Below are 24,986 nucleotides of genomic sequence, written 5' to 3' on the forward strand. Positions count from 1 at the left end.
GGGGTTTCAATGCCTTGGGATCTTTGTAACAGCAGATCTGAATTGCCTTTTCAACAAACATTTTTTTTCTCTCCCCCCACTCCTGGATGGAATCAAGAAAGATCTCTGAACCTGGATCTCTTTCCCAATTAGCCTAGTCGGAAGAATCAATGTTATCATATGAACATCCTCCCTCGATTGAACTATTTATTTCAGATGCGCCCATACTATCTCCCAGTTTCCTTTTTCAAAACCACCAACCAAAGCATCAAACGTATATGGGGCAATAAGAACCTAGCCTCAAGATCTTCACTATCGAAACCGGAATCTAAGGGTGGCCTTGCCCTGCCTTCAAATTGTACTACTGGTCTGCACAAATTCGCAACATGCTAACATGGATCACAAACAGACAAGACTCAATGTGGATTCAGATAGAGGCCCAATCCTGTGATTCATTACACCTAAGCTCAATTATATTCATTAATAACTTTAGTGAAGTGGGCAACATAGCCAAAACCTTAAGAGATTTACAGCACCCGACAAGCATGGAAGGTCTGTAGGAAATAATTTTTGCTATTTCCTCAGATATGCTCTCATTCGCCAATAGAAATTAGACAATTTCCTCATTGACTTCCAAGGGGAGGTTTGGAGCGCAGCTGAATGGCGGCAGGGTAGCCTAGTGGTTAGAGTGTTGGACTAGTAACCGGAAGGTTGCGAGTTCAAACCCCCGAGCTGACAAGGTACAAATCTGTCGTTCTGCCCCTGAAAAGGCAGTTAACCCACTGTTCCCAGGCCATCATTGAAAATAAGAATTTGTTCTTAGCTGACTTGCCTGGTTAAATAAAGGTAAAAAAAAAAAAATAAATGAAGTTGAGACCCTTCTTGCTACAGCACAATCCATCAAAGGCTAAATCTCCTTTATCTATAGACTCCTTTGAGAATGGTGGCTCCTCTTTTACAACGGTGAAAATAATCTGGGAAAAGGACCTTTGTCTGACTATCAGTGAGTTATAGGCGGGTGTTTGCGACATGGTATACTGCTCCTCTAATCTAATTACACGTTTTTGTACAAATTTTATAACAGCCCAGTGAGACTCCATCGAATAAATAGACATTTCTCCTGATTGTAAAATATGTACCTGTTCTTAGTTAGGTTCTTAGTTAGGTTTTTCAATGTGCGTTTAAAGGGGGTTCAAGGTGCAGATATGCAGATCTTCAGGGTCAATTCTACGAGACTTGGAGAAAAACAAACTTGATTTTATCACCATTTAGCACTAATTTAAGATCGGTGAGCAATTTTTTGATTTGAATCAAAGCCAAGCTGAAGGTCTTTAACCAGTTAATGTCATCGAAAATGTCATCTACATAATGCCCCAAAGTAATTATCATAAGCCATAAACAATAAATTAATGCTGCATATTTAAGTTAAAATCTCACCTTTCTAATAAAAATAACTATAAATTGCTGAGGTGTATATACTTGAAGACAAGCGCAAGTACACAGCTACAAATATGAAACATTTTGTGATGCATTTCCTATTCAACAATAATGTATGAATAAGGTTTGAAATGACATATGCTTTCTAAATAAAGCATACTCAAATGATAAAAACGACTAATTATACAATTTTGTCTTCCTTATAACTGTAAAGTACATATTTGTATGTTTAGTGTTAGAGAGAATAGAAAATAAGCACAAAGGTCTCTCTTGATCAAAACGTCTGCCCCATCGCTGCGAACGTCTCAGGTTTCTAGCTTGGCTTCCTGAACTCGCCATTAATCTCATATTCATCTTGTCCGTCTATGATAAACAGAAAGTGTTTTGTTCTATTCATTACTTTACATGAATGCGCTACGATGTAACGATTGCAGGAATGTGCTTTGTCAGTGGCTGCGATGTAGGGTTGAGTTAATGGACAGTCGGAAGAGCGAATTAAAAATGGTAGGAGGGACATCCCAGCTTCAAGTGGTTTCAGATTTCACATCCTACGTCACAGGCTCATTTAAAAATGTTAAAAATAAACTGTCCGTGGGAAACAGGACTATCGTTCAATGCAGGCCAGTCTGATCCATGGTGTCCACAGATCGATCTAAGCAACATTGACGGTCAGAACCGGTAACAGGAGCACTGTGGTCCCCAAAACTGGGGACCTTTTACATCTAAGAGGTTTTAAATGGTCTGCTGCACTGAAGGGGAATAAATAACTCCCCCACACAGTCCCATGTATTAAGAAAAAGGCACAAACCAACATTATTAAACGTAAATACTGTATAATAAAGGGCCTAGTATTGAGCCAGGCCGCTTGCTCTCGACCAATTACTACACCGTTATATTTAAATTCACAGCAGTGATATCCTTGATGCTGAAACTTGACCTTTGACTCAGAAAAACATAGATAAAAAAAAAACTTTGTATATATGCATATTATTTTATTGCTCTAGGGAAGTAATTTGCTATGCATAGACCCCCCCCCCCACTCTATGCGCAATGCATAGAGCACAAGAAGAAGAATCGTAATTATCATAGTGAATTATTGTAATGTTTGTGCGACAACTAAACCCATAAGGGATGTGTTGCCAACTGGCGATTTGACACGAAAATAAAATTCATTAATTCACAGGAAACATGGCAACAGGACAAAACAGTCCCTCCAGGATTCCCTGATTGCAACAGGACAAAACAGTCCCCCCAGGATTCCCTGATTGCAACAGGACAAAACAGTCCCTCCAGGATTCCCTGATTGCAACAGGACAAAACAGTCCCTCCAGGATTCCCTGATTGCAATTTGTTTGGCAAAATCAACAATTCCCTATATATTATGTGAGGGCTTGCAAATTTGACCTATCACTGCACATTAGCAACATAATAACGTTCAAATCAAGCCACTCAACAAATGTTTATTTCTTGGATAAACAGGAATCTCACCTTGAGGTGGGGGAACATGTTCGCGTGGTCGCCGATGAAGAAGGTGTGTGGCATGTAGGCTAGTTTCTCAGAGTACTGCTCTGCCACCTCGAAGGGGGACGTCTCCTTGTCTGACACAATGTAGTCCATGAAGGGAGCTCCGCTGGTCCCCGGGTAGCCCAGCCACATACACTGAGAAGGAGACAACAGTTGGCACAGTCAACTTTATTTGGACATTATATCCCAGCTGTGGTGTAGGGACTTTGTTTGATGAGGTAGCGCACTTAAATAAAATAAAAAATTTAAAGTTTAATGACAGATGTAGCCTACTGAATATCATTGTAGAACAGGCCTACCCCCAAATATGTTGTCTCAAGAAAACGTGACATTTTTAATACCCTCAAAACACCAAGTAAGGCTTAACTAATTTCCAAATAGGCCATCACTGTCAATCGTAAATTATAATTCTTCATGTGTTAACGATGAAATGCCCAAACGAAATGCCTGCCAATCATATGATCTCAAGCAGTTTCATGGACATATGCAGTTAGATCTTCTTGAAATACATTGTGAGTAAAAAAGAAGATAAAATATTAGCCTTTCTTCTAGGTCTCTTTTGTTTCAGTTAAAGCATAGTGGACAAAACATTAGGAACCGCTGCTCTTTCCATGACAGACTGACCAGGTGAACACTACGATCCCTTAATGATGTCACCTGTTAAATACATTTCAGTGTAGATGAAGGAGAGGAGACAGGTTACAGAATGATTTTAAAGCCTCGAGACACAGATTGTATGTGTGTGCCATTCAGAGGGTGAATGGGAAAGACAAAAGAGTAAAGTGCCTTTGAACAGGGTATGGCAGGCGCACCGGTTTGAGAACGTCAAGAACTGCAACGCTGCTGGGTTTTTCCACACTCAGTTTCCTGTGTGCGTCAAGCATGTGCTATCGCCCCAAGTACTTCTAGCCAACGTGACAACTGTGGGGAAACATTGGAGTCAACATGGTCCAGAACCCCTGTGGAATTTATTTGACATCTTGTAGAGTTCATGCCCTGACGACTTAAAGGTTCTGAAAAAGGGGGTGCAACTCAAAAATACGGACACCCCTTCAAACTAGTGGATTCGGCTATTTCAGCAACACCTATTGATGGCAGGTGTATCAATACAGTTGAAGTCGTAAGTTTACATACACTTAGGTTGGAGTCATTAAAAGTTGCTTTTCAACCACTCCACAAATTTCTTGTTAACAAACTATAGTTTTGGCAAGTCTGTTAGGACATCTACTTTGTGCATGACACATACTTTTTCCAACAATTGTTTACAGACAGATTGTTTCACTTATAATTGACTGTATCACAATTCCAGTGGGTCAGAAGTTTACATACACTAAGTTGACTGTGCCTTTAAACAGCTTGCAAAATGTCATGGCTTTAGAAGTTTCTGATAAATGATGTCAATTAGCCTGAGTCAATTGAAGGTGTAGCTGTGGATGTACTTCAAGGCCTACCTTCAAACTCAGTGCCTCTTTGCTTGACGTCATGGGAAAATCAAAAGAAATCAGCCAAGACCAATTTCCAGACACCAATGGGAGCAATTTCCAAGCGCCTGAAGGTACCATGTTCATCTGTACAATAGTACGCAAGTATAAACACCATGGGACCACACAGCCGTCATACCGCTCAGGAAGGAGAAGCGTTCTGTCTCCTAGAGATGAATGTACTTTGGTGCGAAAAGCGCAAATCAATCCCAGAACAACGGCAAAGGACCTTGTGAAGATGCTGGAGGAAACAGGTACAAAGTATTTATATCCACAGTAAAACGAGTCTTATATCGACATAACCTGAAAGGCCGCTCAGCAAGGAAGAAGCCACTGCTCCAAAACCTACATTAAAAAGCCAGACCACGGTTGGTAACTGCACATTCGAGCAAAGATCGTACTTTTTGGAGAAATGTCCTCTGGTCTGATGAAACAAAAATAGAACTGTTTGGCCATAATGACCATCGCTATGTTTGGAGGACAAAGGTGGAGGCTTGTAAGCCGAGGAGCACCATCCCAACCGTAAAGCACAGGGGTGGCAGCATCATGTTGTGGAGGTGCTTTGGTGCACTTCACAAAATAGATGGCATCATGAAGATGGAAAATTATGTGGATATATTGAAGCAACATCTCAAGACATCAGTCAGGAAGTTAAAGCTTGGTCACAATTGACTCTTCCAAATGCACAATGACCCCAAGCATACTTCCACATTTGTGGCAGGACAACAAAGCCCTGACCTCAATCCTATAGGGACTGTGTGGGCAGAACTGAAAAAGCGTGTGTGAGCAAGGAGGCCTACAAACCTGACTCAGTTACACCAGCTCTGTCAGGAGGAATGGGCCAAAATTCACCCAACTTATTGTGGGAAGCTTGTGGAAGGCTACCCGAAACGTTTGACCCAAGTTAAACAATTTAAAGGCAATGCTACCAAATACAAATTGAAACTTCTGACCCACTGGGAATGCGATGAAATAAAAGCTGAAATAAATCATTTGACTATTATTCTGACATTTCACATTCCTAAAATAAAGTGGTGATCCGAACTGACCCAAGACAGGGAATTTTTACTAGGATTAAATGTCAGGAATTGTAAAACTGAGCTTAAATATATGTAAACCTCCGACTTCAACTGTATGTGTGTGTATTTTTTATATATTTTATTTTACCTTTATTTAACCAGGCAGGTCAGTTAAGAACACATTCTTATTTTCAATGACGGCCTGGGAACAGTAGGTTAACTGCCTGTTCAGGGGCAGAACGACAGATTTGTACCTTGTCAGCTCAGGGGTTTGAACTCTCAACCTTCTGGTTACTAGTCCAACGCTCTAACCACTAGGCTACCCTGCCGCCCCATATATATATATTTTTTTTAAATCAAGCACACAGCCATGCAATCTCCATTGAGAAACATTGGCAGTAGAATGGCCTTAAGAACTCAGTGACTTTCAACGTGGCACAGTCATAGGATGCCACCTTTCCAACAAGTCAGTCACATTTCTGCCCTGCTAAAGCTGCCCTGGTCAACTGTAAGTGCTGTTATTGTGAAGTGGAAAAGTCTAGGTGTAACTACGGCTCAGCAGCGAAGTGGTAGGCCACACAAGCTCACAGAACGAGGACGCCGAGTGCTGAACCCCGTAAACATTGTCTGTCCTCGGTTGCAACACTCACTACCAAGTTCCAAACGGCCTCTGGAAGCAACATCAGCACAGGAAGTGTTCTCGGCTGGAGTGGTGTAAAGCTCGCGGCAATTGGACTCAGGAGCAGCGTAAAACGCTGTCTGTAGAGTGATGAATCACACTTCTCCATCTGGCAGTCTGACAGACGAACCTGGGGTTGGCGGATGTCAAGAGTTCGCTACCTGCTCCAATGCAGTGCCAACTAAAGTTGGAATAATGGTCTGGGGCTGTTTTTCATGGTTTTCACTAGGCCCCTTAGTTACATTGAAGGGAATCTTAACGCTACAGCATACAATTCATTCTGTTATTCAATGCGTTTGCATGGTCAAATAGTAATAGTAATTTGTTTTATACTTCAAGGAGTATTAAAATACTAAATCAAATAGCAAAAGGATCGTTGGTATGACCTTAAAACAATGAAATGCAGCTCATGAAACATGGCACAAACACTTCACATGTTGGGTTTCTATTGTTGTTGAGTATAGAAATGAACACGGCTAAATAAAGCCTGTATCTCACCTGGATGGGAGCGGGGCGCAGGGCAAACAGCTCGTTGCGGGCTCCTTTGGTATAGCCGTTCATATTGACCAGGATGTGGAGTCCATCCTGATGGATCCTGTCTGCTGCCTTACCGTTACACGGGCTCCTTTGGTATAGCCGTTCATATTGACCAGGATGTGGAGGAGAGGAGATGGAGGGAGAGACCAGGAGGAGTGGAGATGGAGGGAGAGACCTGATGGAGGGAGAGACAGGAGGAGTCCAGGAGGAGAGGAGATGGAGGGAGAGACAGGAGGAGTGGAGATGGAGGGAGAGACTGGCCTTGGAGGGAGAGACAGGAGGAGAGGAGATGGAGGGAGAGACAGGAGGAGGGAGATGGAGGGAGAGACAGGAGGAGTGGAGATGACAGAGGGGAGGGAGGGAGGAGATGGAGGGAGGGAGAGACAGGAGGAGTGGAGATGGAGATGGAGGGAGAGACAGGAGGAGTGGAGGAGATGGAGGGAGAGACAGGAGGAGTGGAGATGGAGGGAGGGAGATGGAGGGAGAGACAGGAGGAGTGGAGATGGAGGGAGAGACAGGAGGAGTGGAGATGGAGGGAGAGACAGGAGGAGTGGAGATGGAGGGAGAGACAGGAGGAGTGGAGATGGAGGGAGAGACAGGAGGAGTGGAGGGAGAGGAGGAGGAGTGGAGATGGAGGGAGAGACAGGAGGAGTGGAGATGGAGGGAGAGACAGGAGGAGTGGAGATGGAGGGAGAGACAGGAGGAGAGGAGATGGAGGGAGAGACAGGAGGAGTGGAGATGGAGGGAGAGACAGGAGGAGAGGAGATGGAGGGAGAGGATTTAAATCTTTACTCTGAAGTGTTGGATGTGGCTGAGTGGACAGAGAAAAGGAAGCTACTTCTTAAGTACTTAGATTCAGTTCTCAATCTGAGTTTACTCACCTGTGACAGGTCAGTGAAGTGATGGGCCTCGGCCACCACTTTAACCCTAAAGTTGGTGTTGTCATCTGGGCTCAGGGCATAGCAGAACACCTGGGGAGAGAATGTTATAACCATGTTACGACCAACTGTTAGAACCCCGCCAAACATGTTATAACCAACAAATTTCAAGTTATGTTTGGTCACTATAACACCTCACTTATTTATCCATTATTTATTCAGTTACATAAAAAAAAAAAAAAATGGTTTAAATGACAATCGAATCCAAGTAAACAAACATCAGTTCATTTTAAAATCATTGGTTGTTGCCAGTCTAGTGGTAATATGTCCCACAACAGTAAGAAACCCTCACCTCAAACTTCTCAGAGTTGTGCATGCCGGGGATGGACTGCATGAGGTGGGAGGTGGGGTGGTTCCCGAAGTCAGAGCTGACATATCCTACCCTCAGACGCCCTGCGCTGGCCTTCAGGTCCTTGGGGTACTCAAAGGCCGGCTTGTGGAGCGCATTGATCTGTGGAGGGACGGGGGGGGTGCGTTAGACCAACCAGGATGCATCCCAAATGGCTTCCTATTCCAAAGACCATAAACACTAGCTCCTTTCACGTGGTCCAACTAGACAAGGCAGATTGAAACCAGATCCCTCGTCCATTACGCAGTTACAACTAGCCTGAACCTGACCTTTTAACATCCAACCCTAACCAATGACCGGACCAAGCTCTTCCTACAAGCAACCCAACCACCTTCTGCCATCTATGGCTGGTTTTAATGTATATTTTCAACTAAATAAAAGACTTAAGGGCTTAAGTTTCCTTAAAATGCGCCAGGCGGGTAACTTCCAAGCCATCCCACCTTACCGTTTACCCTTCACCATGCAAGCATCCCAGCCCAACTTTCACCTGAATAGAAGGTCAATGCTGTACTTGCTTTGATGAGGGCCTGTACCTTGTCCAGACAGAGGTTGCCGTGCCTCTCAGCGATGGCCTTGCGGAAGCCGTGAGAGAGGGGGTACAGCATGCTGTGGTGGGGGTGCACCGAGGGCAGACGGTTCTTATCCAACTGGTCAGCCACGATGCTCACCAGCTTCTTCATACGATCATCATAGTCTGTCCAGTCACACACAATCTGGGGAGAGGAGAGGACTGCTGTCTAAGTGGTGAGGTGTGTGTTGGTGTGAGAAGTTTTGTGAGGCAGTCTGAAGTGGAACACCTGGGAAATGTAAATCAAAGAGCAGTAACTTGAGCCTTACTTGGTTTAACTTTCATCGATAGATGAGGATTTGGCCTCGAGCGTATCTGCAGTAACTTGGCATAGGAGACTAGTGTGTGTGTGTGTGTACCTGCAAGCAGTGTGCTAGGTTGCAGTAGGCATCAGGGAAGTCAGGCTTCAGTTTCAGGGCTGTACGGTATGAAGCAATGGCTTCTGGGATGTTTCCAGAGTCCTGAGGGTGGAGGGGACAATAACTAAATCATAACACAACTTCCTTTATACATAAAATTAATTTTAATATTTCCATTCATTAAAAAACGAATTGCAGACCCAATTTTGTTCTGCGGAATATCAGTGACAGAAGAAAAGTGAAGTCGACTTCACTGCCTTCGGTAGGTCTGATAGGAGTCGATTTAGAATTGGGGTTGAGAACAGAGATGGCAGATGAGTCACCTTGTGTATGGAGGCCAGGTTAGAGTGAGCGTCAGCGAAGGCAGGGTTGATCTGGATGGCTCTGGTGTAACACTGTAGAGCTCCCTGGATATCCTGCATCTCCTTCAGAGTGTTGCCCATGTTGGAGTAGGCATCAGCAAACGTAGGGCTGATTCTACAGACACATAAAACAATAAAGTAGGACGCCAATCAACTCGATTCAGAACCTTGAAACAGCATCCCTAAAAGTTGCCTCTGTCGATTGTCAAACCACAACTGATTGAGATGAGAGGGCGAGACGGAGGGCGGATTCTGTCTGTCTACGGACCTGATGGCCTCCTTGTAGTGCATGAGAGCCTCCTGGAGTTTCCCCTGCTGCTGCAGAACGCTGGCCAGGTTAGAGTGGGCCGCAGCAAACTCTGGAAACACCTGAAGACAACACAACCACACGTTAAAATACATATCACAACAGAACACTGGCCAGGTTAGAGTGGGCCGCAGCCAACAACCACACACACAGGTTATAGGGTGTCCAATCAAAAATCAAAAAGTGCATAATTTGACCACTAGAGGATTATCTAAGATATTAACATATTAAAACCCTTGTTCCAAACATCAGGTCTCTACCATGATCCATTCAAAAGTTATTGGAGTGTTGACAACTTGTAGGATGGCCAGAATCAGTGTTGACAATTTGTAGGATGGCCAGAATCAGTGTTGACAATTTGTAGGATGGCCAGAATCAGGGCTGACCCTTGTAGGATGGCCAGAATCAGGGCTGACCCTTGTAGGATGGCCAGAATCAGGGCGACGAAATCAGGCCAGAAAAAAAAAGTAGTAATAAAATACAAGTCTGGAAAGTTGCATCGCGTCAGATAGGTAGCCTTAACCTGTCTTGGGCAACAGCCAGTGAAAGTGCAGGGCGCCAAATTCAATACAACAAAAATCTCATAATTAAAATTCCTCAAGCATACAAGTATTTTACACCATTTTAAAAGATAAAATTCTCATTAATCCAGCCAGTGTCTGATTTCAAAAAGGATTTACAGCGAAAGCCCCACAAACGATTATGTTAGGTCACCACCAAGCCAGAGAAATACACGGCCATTTTTTCCAGCCAAAGAGAGGAGTCACAAAAAGCAGTAATAGAGATAAAAATTAATCCCTAACCTTTGATGATCTTCATCAGATGACACTCATAGGACTTCATGTTACACAATACATGTATGTTTTGTTTGATAAAGTTCATATTTATATAAAAAAATCGGAGTTTACATTGGCGCGTTACGTTCATATTACCGGATGTATTTCGTTATGAAATCCAACACTTTTACATATCATGTTAATGGCATGTTAGCGAAAGACCACCACTGAACGATTCAGAACATGAATAAATCATATTTGTCTTGGTAAAATGTATGTTATAACACAAGGAGGCGAAATGATCGCCAAAGCACGTTTTCACCCACTTTGGGCAGAGTGAGTGGACACCTATAGGTTAACATACATACTACAACAGGACACTAGCCAGGTTAGTGGGCCTGTGGTAAACTCTGGAAATAACCCCCCCGCCCCTCCCCTGAAAAGGTTCAGTCACCACCAGATTCATGAAATGACACTTCCTTTAAAAGAGAACACTGAGCTGACATGCTTAAGATTGCGAGAAAAAAAAGGGCTTATAAACAGCCTTCCTTTAACCTATCAGGTAAAATACTTTTCAATGCTACCGTCAATGCTTTCTATGAGCATTCTGCCATATAGTTAACTCTCTCACCTCCAGGGCTTTCCTGTAGAGCTGGACGGCGTCCTCGATGTTACCCTGCTCCCTCTTGATGTTGGCCAGGTTGTTGAGAGAGTCTGCGTGGGTGGGACACAGACGTAGGGCCGTGTTGTAACACTCCTCAGCCTCGGACACCTGAGAGAGGCGGGGTTCAAACCACACATGGTTAAACCAGAGACACACACAGCCAGACACATTCACAGACACCCCACACACAAACACTCACATTTTCAGACAGACACCAAGCCCCCGAAAGGGCCAACAGAAAAGGAAACCCCAACAGACAGACGCCAAGGCCCAGAGGGGGCCAACAGAGGCAGAACAGCGACGGCTAACAGACAGCTGGAACCCATATCAATCTTCATCTATTTGCAGCTGAACAGAAGACATTTAAGCATCCCAAAATAATCTTTGTCTAGAGTAGTGGTGAAAGGGATAGCCGCAACAATCACGAAGACCAGTGTGTCATGCATATCCATCTAACCACACCCCAGTCTGATCTCTGACCCCCGTCATCTCCTAAACTGGGTCAAGGAGGACATGGCATGCACAGGGCACAGTGAACTGCTGCGGCCTGCTGGGACAGCCGTGCCTCTCACACTGGGAGTAGGGATGCAGAATAACGGAGCAGTCGGTCACTGCGTGGACACACACACACACCGTGTTCTTCCTTACATTGCCCTTCTCCTTCAGGGCGTTGGCCAGGTTACAGTAGGCGTCGGGGAAGTGGGGCTGCAGCTCGATGGCGCGGCGGTACGTGTCGATGGCCAGATCGATAAGACCCTGCTCGTAGTAGACGCATGCCAGGTTGCCGTGGACGACTGCGTGGTTGGGGCTCAGGCTGAGGGCACGCAGGTAGCCAGCCACCGCTCTGAATGGTTGGAAGAAGAGAGAAGAGTGGGTAAACTACTGGTAACAATTAAGGCAAATACTACTAAAGGCTGAACACTCAGAGGCTGCCCACCACCGCTCTGCAGAGCGAAAGAGCAGAGTGGCACTAGTGCTACTGAGCTGTAGTAACATTAGTCTTTGTTAAGGTGGCGCTGTACTAGATGGCCTCCGTTTTGCCAACTTTGAGATTGTTACTTTATTTTCTCTAAATGTAATCGCTATCATTCTTACAAACGGACAACTTTTGAACATCAAACCGACAGTTACTGTATTCCGGCTTCAAGTTATCTGCCCTGGACTCTTCATGTTATTCCGACCAAATTCAGGCTACCCAAGAGGAAACACCAACATTAGAGGTAAGGGGGGGGGGGGGTCATGGAGAGATTAAGGTGAAGGGAGAACCTGCCATCTCTTCTCTCCATTCTACTAGTCACTTGATAGAAAGAAACTCTGGTCACAGATTTGCTACCAATGGGACTCCCAAAGCTGAAATGGTCTCTGCTTTTCTGAAACATGGCTCTTGGGCAAGATGCCCCCTCATGGCTATTCAACTCGATTTGGGCTGTCACACCACCCTCCCAAAAAACTTGAGTTTGTTCTTTCATCGATGGTTAGTTAGACATTTTAAAATGTATTTTTCCCAATAAAGACACAACCTGCGTTTTAATAATATCAACAATATGTAGGCTACTGAGCTCATCTGATGCTTTAAGCACACTGGTTAAATAACAATTGACTCAAGAGAGCCTAACCATGAAAAAAAAAAAAATTGTATCTCAATGTTGCTTATTTGAAAAATCTTTGCAGCTCTCTTTCAATAAAGACGCAGCATAAAAATAAAAAAGTAGTAATGCTCTGATCCTATAGAAACGTAAAACAGGCCTACCGGTTTACTTTTTAATCCCTTGCACAGATTGTTTCCCAGTGAGCTCCGGTCTGGAAGCTGAGACGAGAATATTTTATACAATTAGCAAGTTTGCTATCGTGAACTTCAGGCAGGACCCAAGTTAATAGTCGATACAACGTTCCAAGTTCCTTGCAGACAGGCCATGCAAGCCATTGTGATTTATACAGCCTATCAACCACACAAATGGATCCATGGACTAAATGGGGTCAGCCCCAAACTCACGGATTCTCCGTTCACCGTGTCGACAGGACAGTGGGAGAAATAGAGGGGGGGCTTTTGCCACTTCGACAACTGGTGTGCTGACGAGAGCGTGGTGGATGTGTCGACTCATTGTTCACCAGTTTTGAAATACATGGTCAAACGCTGTATCCTTTTCCTTCCAGAGGCTGCTTTTCAGGTTGCCGGAGATTTTTATTCTGCATCATTAAGACACTTGATTCCCAACTTCCATCAACAAGTCTCCTTTGCCACGCGGCACCGTCATAGGATGCCACCTTTCCAACAAGTCAGTCAAATTTCTGCTCTGCTAGAGCTGCCCAGGTCAACTGTAAGTGCTGCTATTGTGAAGTGGAAACATCTAGGAGCAACTATGGCTCAGCCCCGACGTTGTCGTCAACACAAGCTCACAGAACAGGAACGCTGAGTGCTGAAGCCTGTAGTGCATACATTTTTTTTTTTTTTTAAAATCTGTCCTTGGTTGCAACACTCACTACCGAGTTCCAAACTGCCTCGAAGCAACGCCAGCACCAGAACTGTTTGTCGGGAACTTAATGAATTCAGTTTATAGAAGATCACCATAAGCAATGCCAAGTGTCAGCTGGAGTGGTGTAAAGCTCATGGTTTTCATGGTTCGGGCTACGTTCCTTAGTTCCAGTGAAGGGAGATCTTAACGCTACAGCATACAATGACATTCAAGACGATTCTGTGCTTTCTACTTTGTGGCAACAGTTTGGGGAAGGCCCTTTCCTGTTTCAGCATGACAATGTCTCTGTGAACAAAGCGAGGTCCATACAGAACTGGTTCGTTGAGATCGGTGTGGAAGAACTTGACTGGCCTGCACAGAGCCCTGACCTAAACCCCATCTTACACCTTTGAGGTGAATTGGAACTGAATTGGGCTGCAAGCTTGTCCTAAATCGGCCAAAATCAATGCCCGACCTCACTAATGCTCGAGACTGAATGGAAGCACGTCCCTGCAGCAATGTTCCAACATCTAGTGTTTAGTGAAGAGCACTTTTTGCCAGTCCTGTCTGGTCCAGCGATGGTGGGACTGTGCCCATATGCGACGTTGTTGCCGGTGAGGACCTGCCTTACAACAGGCCTACAAGCCCTCAGTCCAGCCTCTCTCAGCCTATTGCGGGCAGTCTGAGCACTGATGGAGGGATTGTGCGTTCCTGGTGTAATTTGGGCAGTTGTTGTTGCCATTCTGTACCTGTCCCGCAGGTGTGATGTTCGGATGTACCGATCCTGTGCAGGTGTTGTTACACGTGGTCTGCCTCTGCGAGGACGATCAGCTGTCCGTACTGTCTCCCTGTAGCGTCTTAGGCGTCTCACAATGCGGACATTGCAATTTATTGCCCTGGCCACATCTGCAGTCCTCATGCCTCCTTGCAGCATGCCTAAGGCATGTTCATGCAGATGAGCAGGGACCCTGGGCATCTTTCTTTTGGTGTTTTCAGAGTCAGTAGAAAGGCCTCTTTAGTGTCCTAAGTTTTCATAATTGTGACCGTAATTCCCTACCGTCTGTACAGGTGCATGTTCATTAATTGTTCATGCATGGGAAACAGTGTTTAAACCCTTTACAATGAAGATCTGTGAAGTTATTTGTATTTTTACAAATTATCTTTTAAAGACATGGTCCTGAAAAAGGGACGTTTCTTTTTTTGCCGAGTTTATTTTCCATAACCAAAAATATTGCATTTTCAGCTAGTGGACAAAAACCGAAGGTACGAGAAGAATAGAAATAGTGCACATAGAACAGTTCTACATCTTGGATTTGCTTTCAATGAGAAAGACAGATCTATAACTCACATTTCTACGTGAATATGGTTGGGTCGCCAAAAAAGTTATATATTCCATCTTTAAATAAAAGGTTAAATACAACAGAAAGTCAGATTATGTACAATTTATACAATATAAAACATACTTACCCACAATATAATATACTACCCTTACAAACCAGAACCAAGGCTCGACAAAAGCTCTACTTGCGGCAGAAACATTGGGTTTGTGCGCTGCTGCTATTACCTACCAGCACCAAATCTACTACAGCTACCGCCTACCACCACCAAATCTACTACAGCTACCACCTACCACCACCAAATCTACTACAGCTACCGCCTACCACCACCAAATCTACTACAGCTACCGCCTACCACCACCAAATCTACTACAGCTACCGCCTACCACCACCAAATCTACTACTACCTACCACCACTACTAAATCTGCCTACCAGCACAAAAGCTACTACCACCATGCATATGGTTCTGTGTGTGTTTGACTTTCTTCAAAATGTAATTACAAGGTGCCAGAGCGTCATACCTAGGTCTGCGTCCCAAAATGGCGCCCTATTCCCTATACAGTACACAATTCTGACTGGAGCCCTACGGGACCTGGTCAAAAGTAGTGCACTACACAGGGAATCGGGTGTCATTTTGAACACATTCCCTATTATTAGCCTAAGACTCACTAGGTGAATTGAGGATAATTAGGACTGAACGAGGAAGTGTCTTCGGGTCTAACTGGTTATGCCACGGGGAAAAGTCTCTGACCTGTCAAAGATGCGAGCCTCTTTCAGAACGTTGCCCAAGTTGATGTAGGCATCCAGGAAGTTGGGATCCAGAGTCACAGCCTGACAAACACCCATAAATACATCAAAACACACAGGAAATACTGTATTAGAAGGGTGTTAAACATTTCCCCCCAACACCAGTTGTATTGTGGAAATATTTAAGATTAATAAAGTTCCTTTTCAATTTAGAGTAATTAACACAATGCTTAGCATATTTATATACGTTTTCCCATGTTATCCACATGATTTTAAGTGTTCTATTTGTGACACAGGTTGGTCACAAGTTGTAATGCTGGATGTTACTCATATCTGTTGAAAGGGACTGACGCTAGACTGCAGTTTCAAGGAGACTGATTGTTGTTGTATTCTGTGGAACACTGATTCTGTGGATAGCAGCCGACAAGGTCTTGGCTTTCTGGTGCTGTATAATTACGATAAGGACCTTCTCTGCGAAGGCCAAGCTAAACATTCTCTCTGCTCCTGTTGCAACTTGAATTAAACAAAATAGATTTTCTGATTGACTATAGCCACCACTGCGCTGGCTTTTGTTCACCTAAAAAAATCCCCTTTAGACCAGTGAACAGGGACAGAATATTCCACAGTACTTAAAAATGTTCTCAGACATTAATAGTATTGTGTGTGAATTATCAAATGTTTCAGCCCAGACATGTATCATTAGTCAGTGACACTAGACTATCCTGGTCTGTCCTTTGTTTTTACATCATCGGCTGTGTAGAAAAATCTCACCTTCTCAAAGTGGTGTATGGCCAACCATATCTCTCCCTGGGCATTGAACACACAGCCCAGGTTGCTCCAAGCCACCGCAAAGTTGGGCTGAGTCTCAATAGCCTTCAGGTAACACGCCTTCAAAGGGTTAACAATCAAAACCAGAGGAGGGGAAGGGTAGTGGTAGGAGGAGGGGAAGGGTAGTGGTAGGAGGAGGGGAAGGGTAGTGGTAGGAGGAGGGGAAGGGTAGTGGTAGGAGGAGGGGAAGGGTAGTGGTAGGAGGAGGGGAAGGGTAGTGGTAGGAGGAGGGGAAGGGTAGTGGTAGGAGGAGGGGAAGGGTAGTGGTAGAAGGAGAGGAAGGGTAGTGGTAGGAGGAGAGGAAGGGTAGTGGTAGGAGGAGAGGAAGAGTAGTGGTAGGAGGAGAGGAAGAGTAGTGGTAGAGGTTGTAAAAAATAAAAAAAATAAAAATAAAAAAAAATCAAATAAAAAGGGGTAGAGGAAACAGAATTAGTGAACTTCCTCAACTAAAGCAAAAAGTGAGTGTGCAGCATGGGCTCGCCTGCGCTGAAATCTGCGGCGCTAAGCTGCCTTGCTTATTCCTACGCTGCGCAGATCCAACCAGCACCCACACGCAGACCGACATTCTGCAGTTATCATGGCCTCTTTCACAACACGAGGAACCGAAACGACTAGACACTACTAGACTTCTCTTCTGTTTTGTTATGAAAATGTACAGCCCTTAAGCTGCTGATATGAGTGAAGGAAAATACCTAAATGATATTCAAATGTATAAAACAACCAGTAACTTCGTTAGTTGCAGTCTGATAGCTGTATCTCTCACAACCTTGAATGGCGGGTGCTGCGTGCAGTTGGAGGTCCCTGTAATGCGTGCGCACAAAAATCTACGTGGGCCGGGCGTGTCCTAGGTGTGTGTCTGACTACAACCAAAGTCACCCCGCACGCCACCGACCCTGCTGCTGCTTAGCAACACAAGGTCGTTGTTCGCCGCCGCTGCGCTCGCTGACCCCGGCCGCCTTGCGGACCGGCTGCAGACCCAGAGTCCCGGGAGACGCCCTGCTTACCCAGACTGTCACACTCTGTACCCACAATGCCTTTCAGAACCAACGTGCGGCAGGGGAGAGGGTTGGGGTTAGAGGTCATTGAGACCGCAGCCAAGCGGCTGATTAGATAGAGGGGGAATACAGAGAAGGGGAGTTTGAAATTTAGGGGCATCAAGACGGCCAAGTGTCTGACACCCTAAGAGGACAGGAGAGCTGATCTACCACCAGAGCCCAGGGACTGCTCTGCAGGGCAATGTGGAAATAGAGGAGTTGTTTTAGAGAGACAAATTGTGTCCTGTTGGAGTTTGGGGGTACGCTGGGTGCCAGGCTGACAGAGGGCGTCGGGGGGAGGGTCTGTACCCAGCAGGCCGGGGGGGGAGTGGGTGGGGGGGGGGAAGCGTCGCTTGAGCCGGAGGCCTTTTTGGCCTTGGAAGGTTTGTTCGCTGCGCAGCCCCTGCGTTACTGCACACTCACAGCGCAGTCTGCACCACCGGCAGAACGCTGCAGCTCCAAAACCAAGAAGGAAATCAAATCAACAGGAAAAAAATGCAACCAACAAGTCAGAGTTAGATGGTTCTTTTTCTTTAAATTCATATTTTCCCGCTAATTGCTTCCATGTTTGGTATATTTTTGGAATTTATCGATATAGGTTTTGGCCGTTGTTGTCATGGTAATTTAAGGTATTTAAAGGAATGCTTACTGTACTTCTCTTTTTGTTTTTGGTTTGTTTTACTGTTCTTTTCTTGTTTTGTTTCTCTGCTCTTCAGAGGAAGCCACAAGACAGAGGCATGACGCAGTAGTAGTTCGTGGGGTTTTCTTTTGCTGGCAGTTTACAAACCCGTTACCACATTGTTTGGACTTTGTCAGAGGGGAGGGCGGCAGCCTCAGCAGCTGGTGGTTGAGGACTGATGCTGCCCTAGTGATCCGTGTTTCAGCCAGGGCACCTAGGGTACGGTAGCAGGAGTAATGTCATCACCCACCTGAAACAACCTTCTAAATAACATCATCAGTTGTGGAAAAAAACCCAAGAGACAAAATAAAACAAGAGCGTTAGTAAAAGTTGGCAAACAACACATTATTTTTTTTCCTCTCATATGGAAATTAAATAAAACATCCCAAGAAATAAACAGCACAAAAATAAGACAACCTGCTCTGTTAACATTCATGTTTATTTTATTTTCCAAGGGAGAAAAAAAGTGATGTTTCGGGGTGTGTGGGGGTTGGCACGAGGGAAGAAAGGCTTCGATAAAATGTGTTATCAACCACTAATATTAACATTATGGCCAAGCTAGGAGAAAGGAGGGAGGATAACTAGCTTGATCTTCATCAAATGAACTGATGACATTTCTTTGGGAATAATATGTCATAGCATACGCTCTCCTTCAACCGCTTCTTCAAAAAGGATATTTTTTTAATGCGTGGCCTTTTCTTTGTCCTGTTGTGCTTGAATCCTGGCCAATGGGGAGTGAGAAGAAAAGCCTTGGCTGTGTAATGTTTGGACATCTAGAAGCCTCCATAGGTAGCTCTGAAATAAAGAGGGTTTCTCTCTAACCCAGCCAACTGAACGCGGGCGGCGGAGTGCAGATTGTGAGCTGTCTGCCTGACGCAGCATCAGACTGTACTACGGGCTCTTGTAAGGAGGGGTGTGTGTGAGAGATAGGGTATGAAAACGTGGTACAGTCCTGACTATTCTATTAACCCACTCTTACAGCAGGGACTGTCAGATAAGATAACCAGTAGGGGGGTGGGGGTGGAGCCTCTGATTGGGGTGTAGCTGGGGTGTCAGGAAGGCAGCTCTTCGCGCCACACTCCACCGGACCTAGCGAGCGCGCGGGGGGGAGGAGCAACAGCGCAGGGATGGCTGGCCTGGCAGCTCCCTGGAGCTCCTCCCCCTTCTGGCACTAAATAAGATGGCCTGGCACCAGGTCACCTAGCAAGATGTCAACTCCACAGCTCCAGCTTTCACCCAACCCAGGGAAGGTATAGATATCGTATCAGGTAGATGAATAGAGAGATCACACAAAAAAAAGAGCCAACGTATGCATGGCTTAGAGGAGGTAAATAAAGATGGAATAACAGGGTCAAAGGGCACTCCATAAAATACAAGACTGGCAAATCTGCATGGGTACGGAGTAGTGGGAAAACAGGACTGATTGGCAGAGCTGTCGATTTGTTGTTAAATAACTGGAGTGATGTGGTTTGGTTAGAGGCCATCTTATCTTTTGCATTGCAGAGATGAACTATCTTCATCAGTTCATTTATCCTTCCAAGACCGAGCCAGCATTATCCCTCCAAAACCACCTTCGTTTTTAGCATTTCGGGAGTTTTTATTGGGAAGAGAAAGAAAAAAATCCATATCAGAAACCTCATTATTGCTAGCAATTTGAAAAGCCCAGCCTTTCTTCCTGGGAGGGGAGGGGAAATGACCTGAGAGGTCAGAGCATTGTGAGAGGAAGCAGGGGAGTTGTGTGGGGGTGTTGGAAGTGGAGCTCAACAGGAACAAAGTATAAAGTGGTCTGAAAAGTCACTTACAGGGAGAGAAAAAAAAAGAAGGGTTTAATGGGTTGGGGGTCTAGAGAATTCCCCCTAAAAAAAACGCCTCATAAGAGGGATGGGGAATCTGCCCAGGGTGTACTGGAGTGGGGCCTGCCCAGGCCCAGGGCGATAGGACCTGCCCAAGGCGTAGTTGTGGGGAGGGTGGGGCCTGAGATTGGCATCAGGGACAAAAAAATCACACTCAAGTGAATGAGTAGAGTGGGGGTGGGGGCAAAATAGAACTGACAAACAAAACATCTACAAAGAAATCAAAGTACAAAGTAAATTTTAAAATAAAAGATAGATAAGCAAAAAGCTGTGCCGGTGTCAAGCCCCTGGAACATACCTTAGCCTCTTCCAAACGCCCCAGCGCTTTGAGCAAGTTCCCCAGGTCGCTGCGGACACAGTACAGATCCTGAGGGACAGGAAACAGATTAGAGCTCCAAACCAGAAACGCACTACCAGACAGACTAACACATGGAACTTCAGATCTACACCCGCATTGACATCTGCTAAATACCTGTATGTGACCAATGACATTTGATGTCAGATTGGGGTAGCTTGCGGGTGCAAGACCGGTTCAGAGTCAAGGTCTGGCAGAACACCAAAACATTGGGTTTTGTGCTGGGCTGCTACCTTATGAGGTACACGAACTGGGTCCAAGGTCTACTCACAGGGTTGTACTGTAGGGCTGAGACGTAGGCCTGGACGGCTCCCTCCATGTCCCCCGCTGCCACCAGGGCTGCTGCCAGGTTGATGTACCCGTCGATGAAGTCTGGTTTCAGCCGTAGGGCATGGCGGTAGTGCTCTATAGCCTCCTGCAACTGGCCGCGCTCCTTGTACACGTTGCCCAGGTTGGAGTAGGCCTCAGCCAGCATAGGATTCTGCTTGATGGCCAAGGTGCTGAAGTGGGCAGATCTGGAAGGACGGAGGTGGTGGTCACGAGGCGGTAGGCAGTACTGGAGAGATGTGGTGGTGCGTGGTCCAGTACTGGTACTTTGGTCAATGGGAGATCTCATTTAACACACTAGCTGGTGTATTGTGAGATAGTGGGACGACTAAATGATCGTGTGTGTGTGGTGGGGGTAAAACGTATGTTTCATTCAAATCACTTCCGTGTGCTTATAGTACATAGTAAGAGCAACAAGCCAAAACACCAGAGAAAAACAGTGAAATCCAAGCCAACAGCTGGATCACCTGTGAGAAAAGAAAACAGCCACCAACCCCTGTAAGAGTCATTTTAGAGATGCATGAAGATTAGTGACAGACCAGCTGCACAGCCAGCCATTCCTTACTCCCCAACACCACAGGTGTATTAACATGCACTGTAGCAGCCAGAGCGCTGCAGCTCCAACCAGTCACAGTGGGCCCAGTATTCTCTCCAGACTGACTGCAGTGTGAGCTGACAACCCTCGCTGTCCACCTCACCTGTCGAGCCTGCGACACTGGAAGTGGATGGAGGAGAGCAGCAGTAGCACGCCCGTGTTGTCGGGCTCCTGCCTCCACAGCTGCATACAGTGGCGCTCGGCAGCCTCAAAGTCACCCGACTGGTACTCCCTGTGCGCCAGCTCGGCCAACCCTTGGAAGGAAAGCATACGTTGTTTTGTCGGTTCTGTATCACCAACACCCAACAACCCGAGGAGGGGGGAAACAACACGTTAGAGGTGATGGAAGAACACGAGGACAGAGACAAAATAATAAACAAGATTAGGTACTTGAGAAATCAAATCAGACCATTTATAAAATGCCCTTGGGTGCTAAATAATTGCACCGTTGTAGATCAATCAATAGTTTAATACAAATCGCTGTGTAGCAATGGACTGTCAATCACAGGGTATTAGTCATGTTTTATTAGTCATGTTTTACTGTTATATAGGCCAAGAAGTCAACCGTCCTTGAAAATAGCAGCAGGCATTCTTCCTTTGAAAGATACACTAAATTACCAAAAGTACGTAGAGTTGGTCCCCCCTTCACAGCCTCCACTCTGCCACTAGATGTTAGAACATTGCTGCCACATTCAGTCACAAGAGCATTAGTGAGGTCGGGCACTGATGTTGGGCTCGCAGTCTGTGATCTAATCATCCCAAAGGTGTTCAGTGGGGTTGAGGTCAGGGCTCTGTGGTGGCTAGTCAAGTTCTTCCACACCGATCTCAAACCATTTGTGTGTGGACCTCGCTTTTTTTTTTTTTTTTACCTTTATTTAACTAGGCAAGTCAGTTAAGAACAAATTCCTATTTTCAATGACGGCCTTGGAACCGTGGGTTAACTGCCCGTTCAGGGGCAGAACGACAGATTTGTACCTTGTCAGCTTGGGGATTTGAACTTGCAACCTTCCGGTTACTAGTCCAACGCTCTAACCACTAGGCCACCCTGCTGCTTTGTGCACGGGGGCATTGTCATGTTGAAACAGATAAGGGCCTTCCCCAAACTGTTGCCACAAAGTACAAAATCGTCTAGAATGTCATTGTATGCTGTAGCGTTAAGATTTCCCTTCACTGGAACTAAGGGGCCTTTCCCGAACCATGAAAAACAGCCCCAGACCATTATTCCTCCTCCACCAAACTTTACAGCTGACACTATGCATTCAGGCAGGTAGCGTTCTCCTGGCATCCGTCAAACCTAGATTCGTCTGTTGTATTGCCAGATGGTGAAGCGTGATTCATCACTACAGAGAACATGTTTCCACTGTTCCAGAGTCCAATGGCAGAGAGCTTTACACCTCTCCAGCAAATGCTTGACATTGCAAGTGGTGATCTTAGGCTTGTGTATGGCTGCTCGGCCATGGAAACCCATTTCATAAAGCTCCCGGCAAACAGTTCTTGTGCTGATGTTGCTTCCAGAGGCAGTTTGGAACTTGGTAGTGAGTGTTGCAACAGAGGACAGACGATTTTTCCACTCTACACTCTTCAGCAGTCCCGTTCTGTGAGCTTGTGTGGCCTACCACTTCGTAGCTGAGCCATTGTTTGTCCTAGACTTCCACTTCACAATAACAGCACTTACAGTTGACCGGGGCAGCTCTAGCTGGACAGACATTTGAAACAGACTTGTTGGAAAGGTGGCATCCTATGACAGTGCCATATTGAAAGTCACTGAGCTCTTCAGTAAGGCCATTTGACTGCCAGTGTTTGTCTATGGAGATTGCATGGCTGTGTGCTCGATTTTACACTTGTCAACGGGTGTGGCTGAAATAGTCGAATCATTTAATTTGAAGGAGTGTCCACAACTTTGTATATATAGTGTAGCTAACTAGCTAAATGATTAACCGCTGTTAGCTATATAACAGTCAAGAGCTGAAGAAAAATGATCAATTGGGATTTTAACTAACGTTAGTTAGCTAGACAGTTCTAACTAGCAAATGTTGATGAGCATCGTTATAAAAAGCATCAACATTTGCTAGTTAGAACTGTCTGACACGAAATATTATGAAAGGCGCAATGTTGTGCGATTAAATGAAAATGGACCAAAGTAACTTACATAGTTAGATGAAATGTGAGGTGATTGTTTACAAATGTACGCTAGTTGGCGGAAAAAACAACCCATCAACATCTAACGTTCGCTAACTAGCTAAAATTAGATTGATGCCTAAAAATGTAAAGGGAAAACTAAACGGCCTATAGACAAAATAGTCAATAAACACAGTGTCAAATAATGATCCACGTTACCTAGCTAAATTTCATTGTATCAAACGTTGGGGAAAATAACTAAAACTACATTTTGCTAGATTATGGTCAAGCTTGCTAATACAATAACATCCTTCGGGCTTCATGTCTGGCGGGTTCTACCTACATGATCCGTGTTGTGTATTCACACAACATATCGCTACATAGCCACACCTGGCTAAGTGACATGCTATAATTGAAGTTGAAGCAACATCTGGATTATTTACACGCCGGCATAAAGTTTTTTTTTAATGGTTCTGCAAGATGTTAGCAGACTCGTGTCATGTTAACAACGTTAGCTAGCTAGCGAGAGCTCTACCTGTGCTGTCAGCCACGTTTCCCACGGAGCTCGCCATCTCCTCGGTCTTCGAGTCTTGCACGGTGGTCGTCAGTGTTGTGGTTTGATGATATCAAATTAAGAGAAACGTTTAATTATAGTCGTCGATTGGTCGACGTTTCTTGAGCTGTTGCTAGCTAAAGCTGTTAGCCTAGCTATGCTAACCAGAGTCAATGCTAGCTAGTCAAGAAGAAAGTCACTCTCTTTTCAAGAGTTGGCTAGCTCCTGAGCGATTTCCTGTCCTTGTAATATATATGTCTGACTGCTCACAATCAACGTACTGCTACGGGACTCAAATAATTATTCCTTCAAATTCGCAATCATGAAATGCTGCTTCGTCTTCAACAAAGCGACTCAAGGGACACAAAATGGCGAATGAGCCTCAGCCAGGGACAATTTTTTTTACAGAAAATAGATCCAATGAAAATAATAAATTCACACACTATAAAGAAAATGAGCGTACTTTATTAACAATTTGATGACATATGAAATATTCATTCATTATTCAAAGAGTACAAACCCAACGTTTAAAAACGAGTATATGCAAACTTTTTGTAAATAATCATTTTAGCGCGGATGGATACATAACCGCAGTGAGGTTTTTTGTGACGCATGTGCACTGCGGCAAATCGAAGGCGAAGAGAATGTTCTGAAAGATGACGTTCATTTCAGGGTTGTGAAGAGAAACTACGGCATTTAGCAGATGGAGAGACTGATTTGTTATGACATTGATTGAAAGACATACAAATGCATGTGTTTGTTGGCTAACTCGAAGTAGTTTAAACTTGTCTGGGTAGGGCTGGATGCATAGTGGTTGACCGTCGTTGCAACATGATGGAACGATGAGTAGTCTTGTACAGTGATGTACAGTGATAGTGCACACTTTGGCAAGGTGAGCGCCACCGACTTTAGGCATTTAATTTTTGTCCACGACCAACAGGGGGCAATCGCCACATACCTTTTGATTCATCGTTTTTTTATTTGTTTTTTTTTCATTATTATTTCATTTATTTAATTATTGTACGGAAATGTCAATAATGTAAAGCACAGGTGTCAAACTCATTCCAAAGAAAGGCCGAGTGTGCGGTTTTCGCTCCTTCCCTTTACTTAATTAATGAATTGGTAAT

The 24,986-nt window shown here is 44.9% G+C and overlaps 1 protein-coding gene across 2 annotated transcripts in view; it reads right to left on the minus strand.

Moving 5' to 3' along the window:
- Positions 1-24,239, minus strand: part of LOC135545518 (UDP-N-acetylglucosamine--peptide N-acetylglucosaminyltransferase 110 kDa subunit-like) — a 35,621-nt gene extending 11,382 nt beyond the window's left edge. The window contains exons 1-16 of one of the 2 annotated variants that reach the window (XM_064973168.1): positions 23,842-24,239; positions 21,292-21,442; positions 20,538-20,781; positions 20,210-20,278; positions 16,289-16,405; positions 15,522-15,601; positions 11,628-11,823; positions 10,947-11,087; positions 9,501-9,601; positions 9,194-9,347; positions 8,871-8,972; positions 8,477-8,656; positions 7,887-8,045; positions 7,536-7,627; positions 6,618-6,741; positions 2,905-3,075 (exon numbers count right to left, since the gene is read on the minus strand). In XM_064973168.1, the coding sequence (XP_064829240.1) occupies positions 2,905-3,075; positions 6,618-6,741; positions 7,536-7,627; positions 7,887-8,045; positions 8,477-8,656; positions 8,871-8,972; positions 9,194-9,347; positions 9,501-9,601; positions 10,947-11,087; positions 11,628-11,823; positions 15,522-15,601; positions 16,289-16,405; positions 20,210-20,278; positions 20,538-20,781; positions 21,292-21,442; positions 23,842-23,878 (2,118 nt within the window). In that variant the 5' untranslated portion in view covers positions 23,879-24,239. Of the gene's footprint in view, positions 1-2,904; positions 3,076-6,617; positions 6,742-7,535; positions 7,628-7,886; positions 8,046-8,476; positions 8,657-8,870; positions 8,973-9,193; positions 9,348-9,500; positions 9,602-10,946; positions 11,088-11,627; positions 11,824-15,521; positions 15,602-16,288; positions 16,406-20,209; positions 20,279-20,537; positions 20,782-21,291; positions 21,476-23,841 lie in introns of both variants that reach the window. The other variant, XM_064973167.1, reaches the window with a different exon arrangement.
- Positions 24,240-24,986: the final 747 nt, after the last annotated feature.

The sequence above is a fragment of the Oncorhynchus masou genome, chromosome 9 (assembly GCF_036934945.1).
Source record: "Oncorhynchus masou masou isolate Uvic2021 chromosome 9, UVic_Omas_1.1, whole genome shotgun sequence".
In the NCBI taxonomy this organism is placed as follows: domain Eukaryota; kingdom Metazoa; phylum Chordata; class Actinopteri; order Salmoniformes; family Salmonidae; genus Oncorhynchus; species Oncorhynchus masou.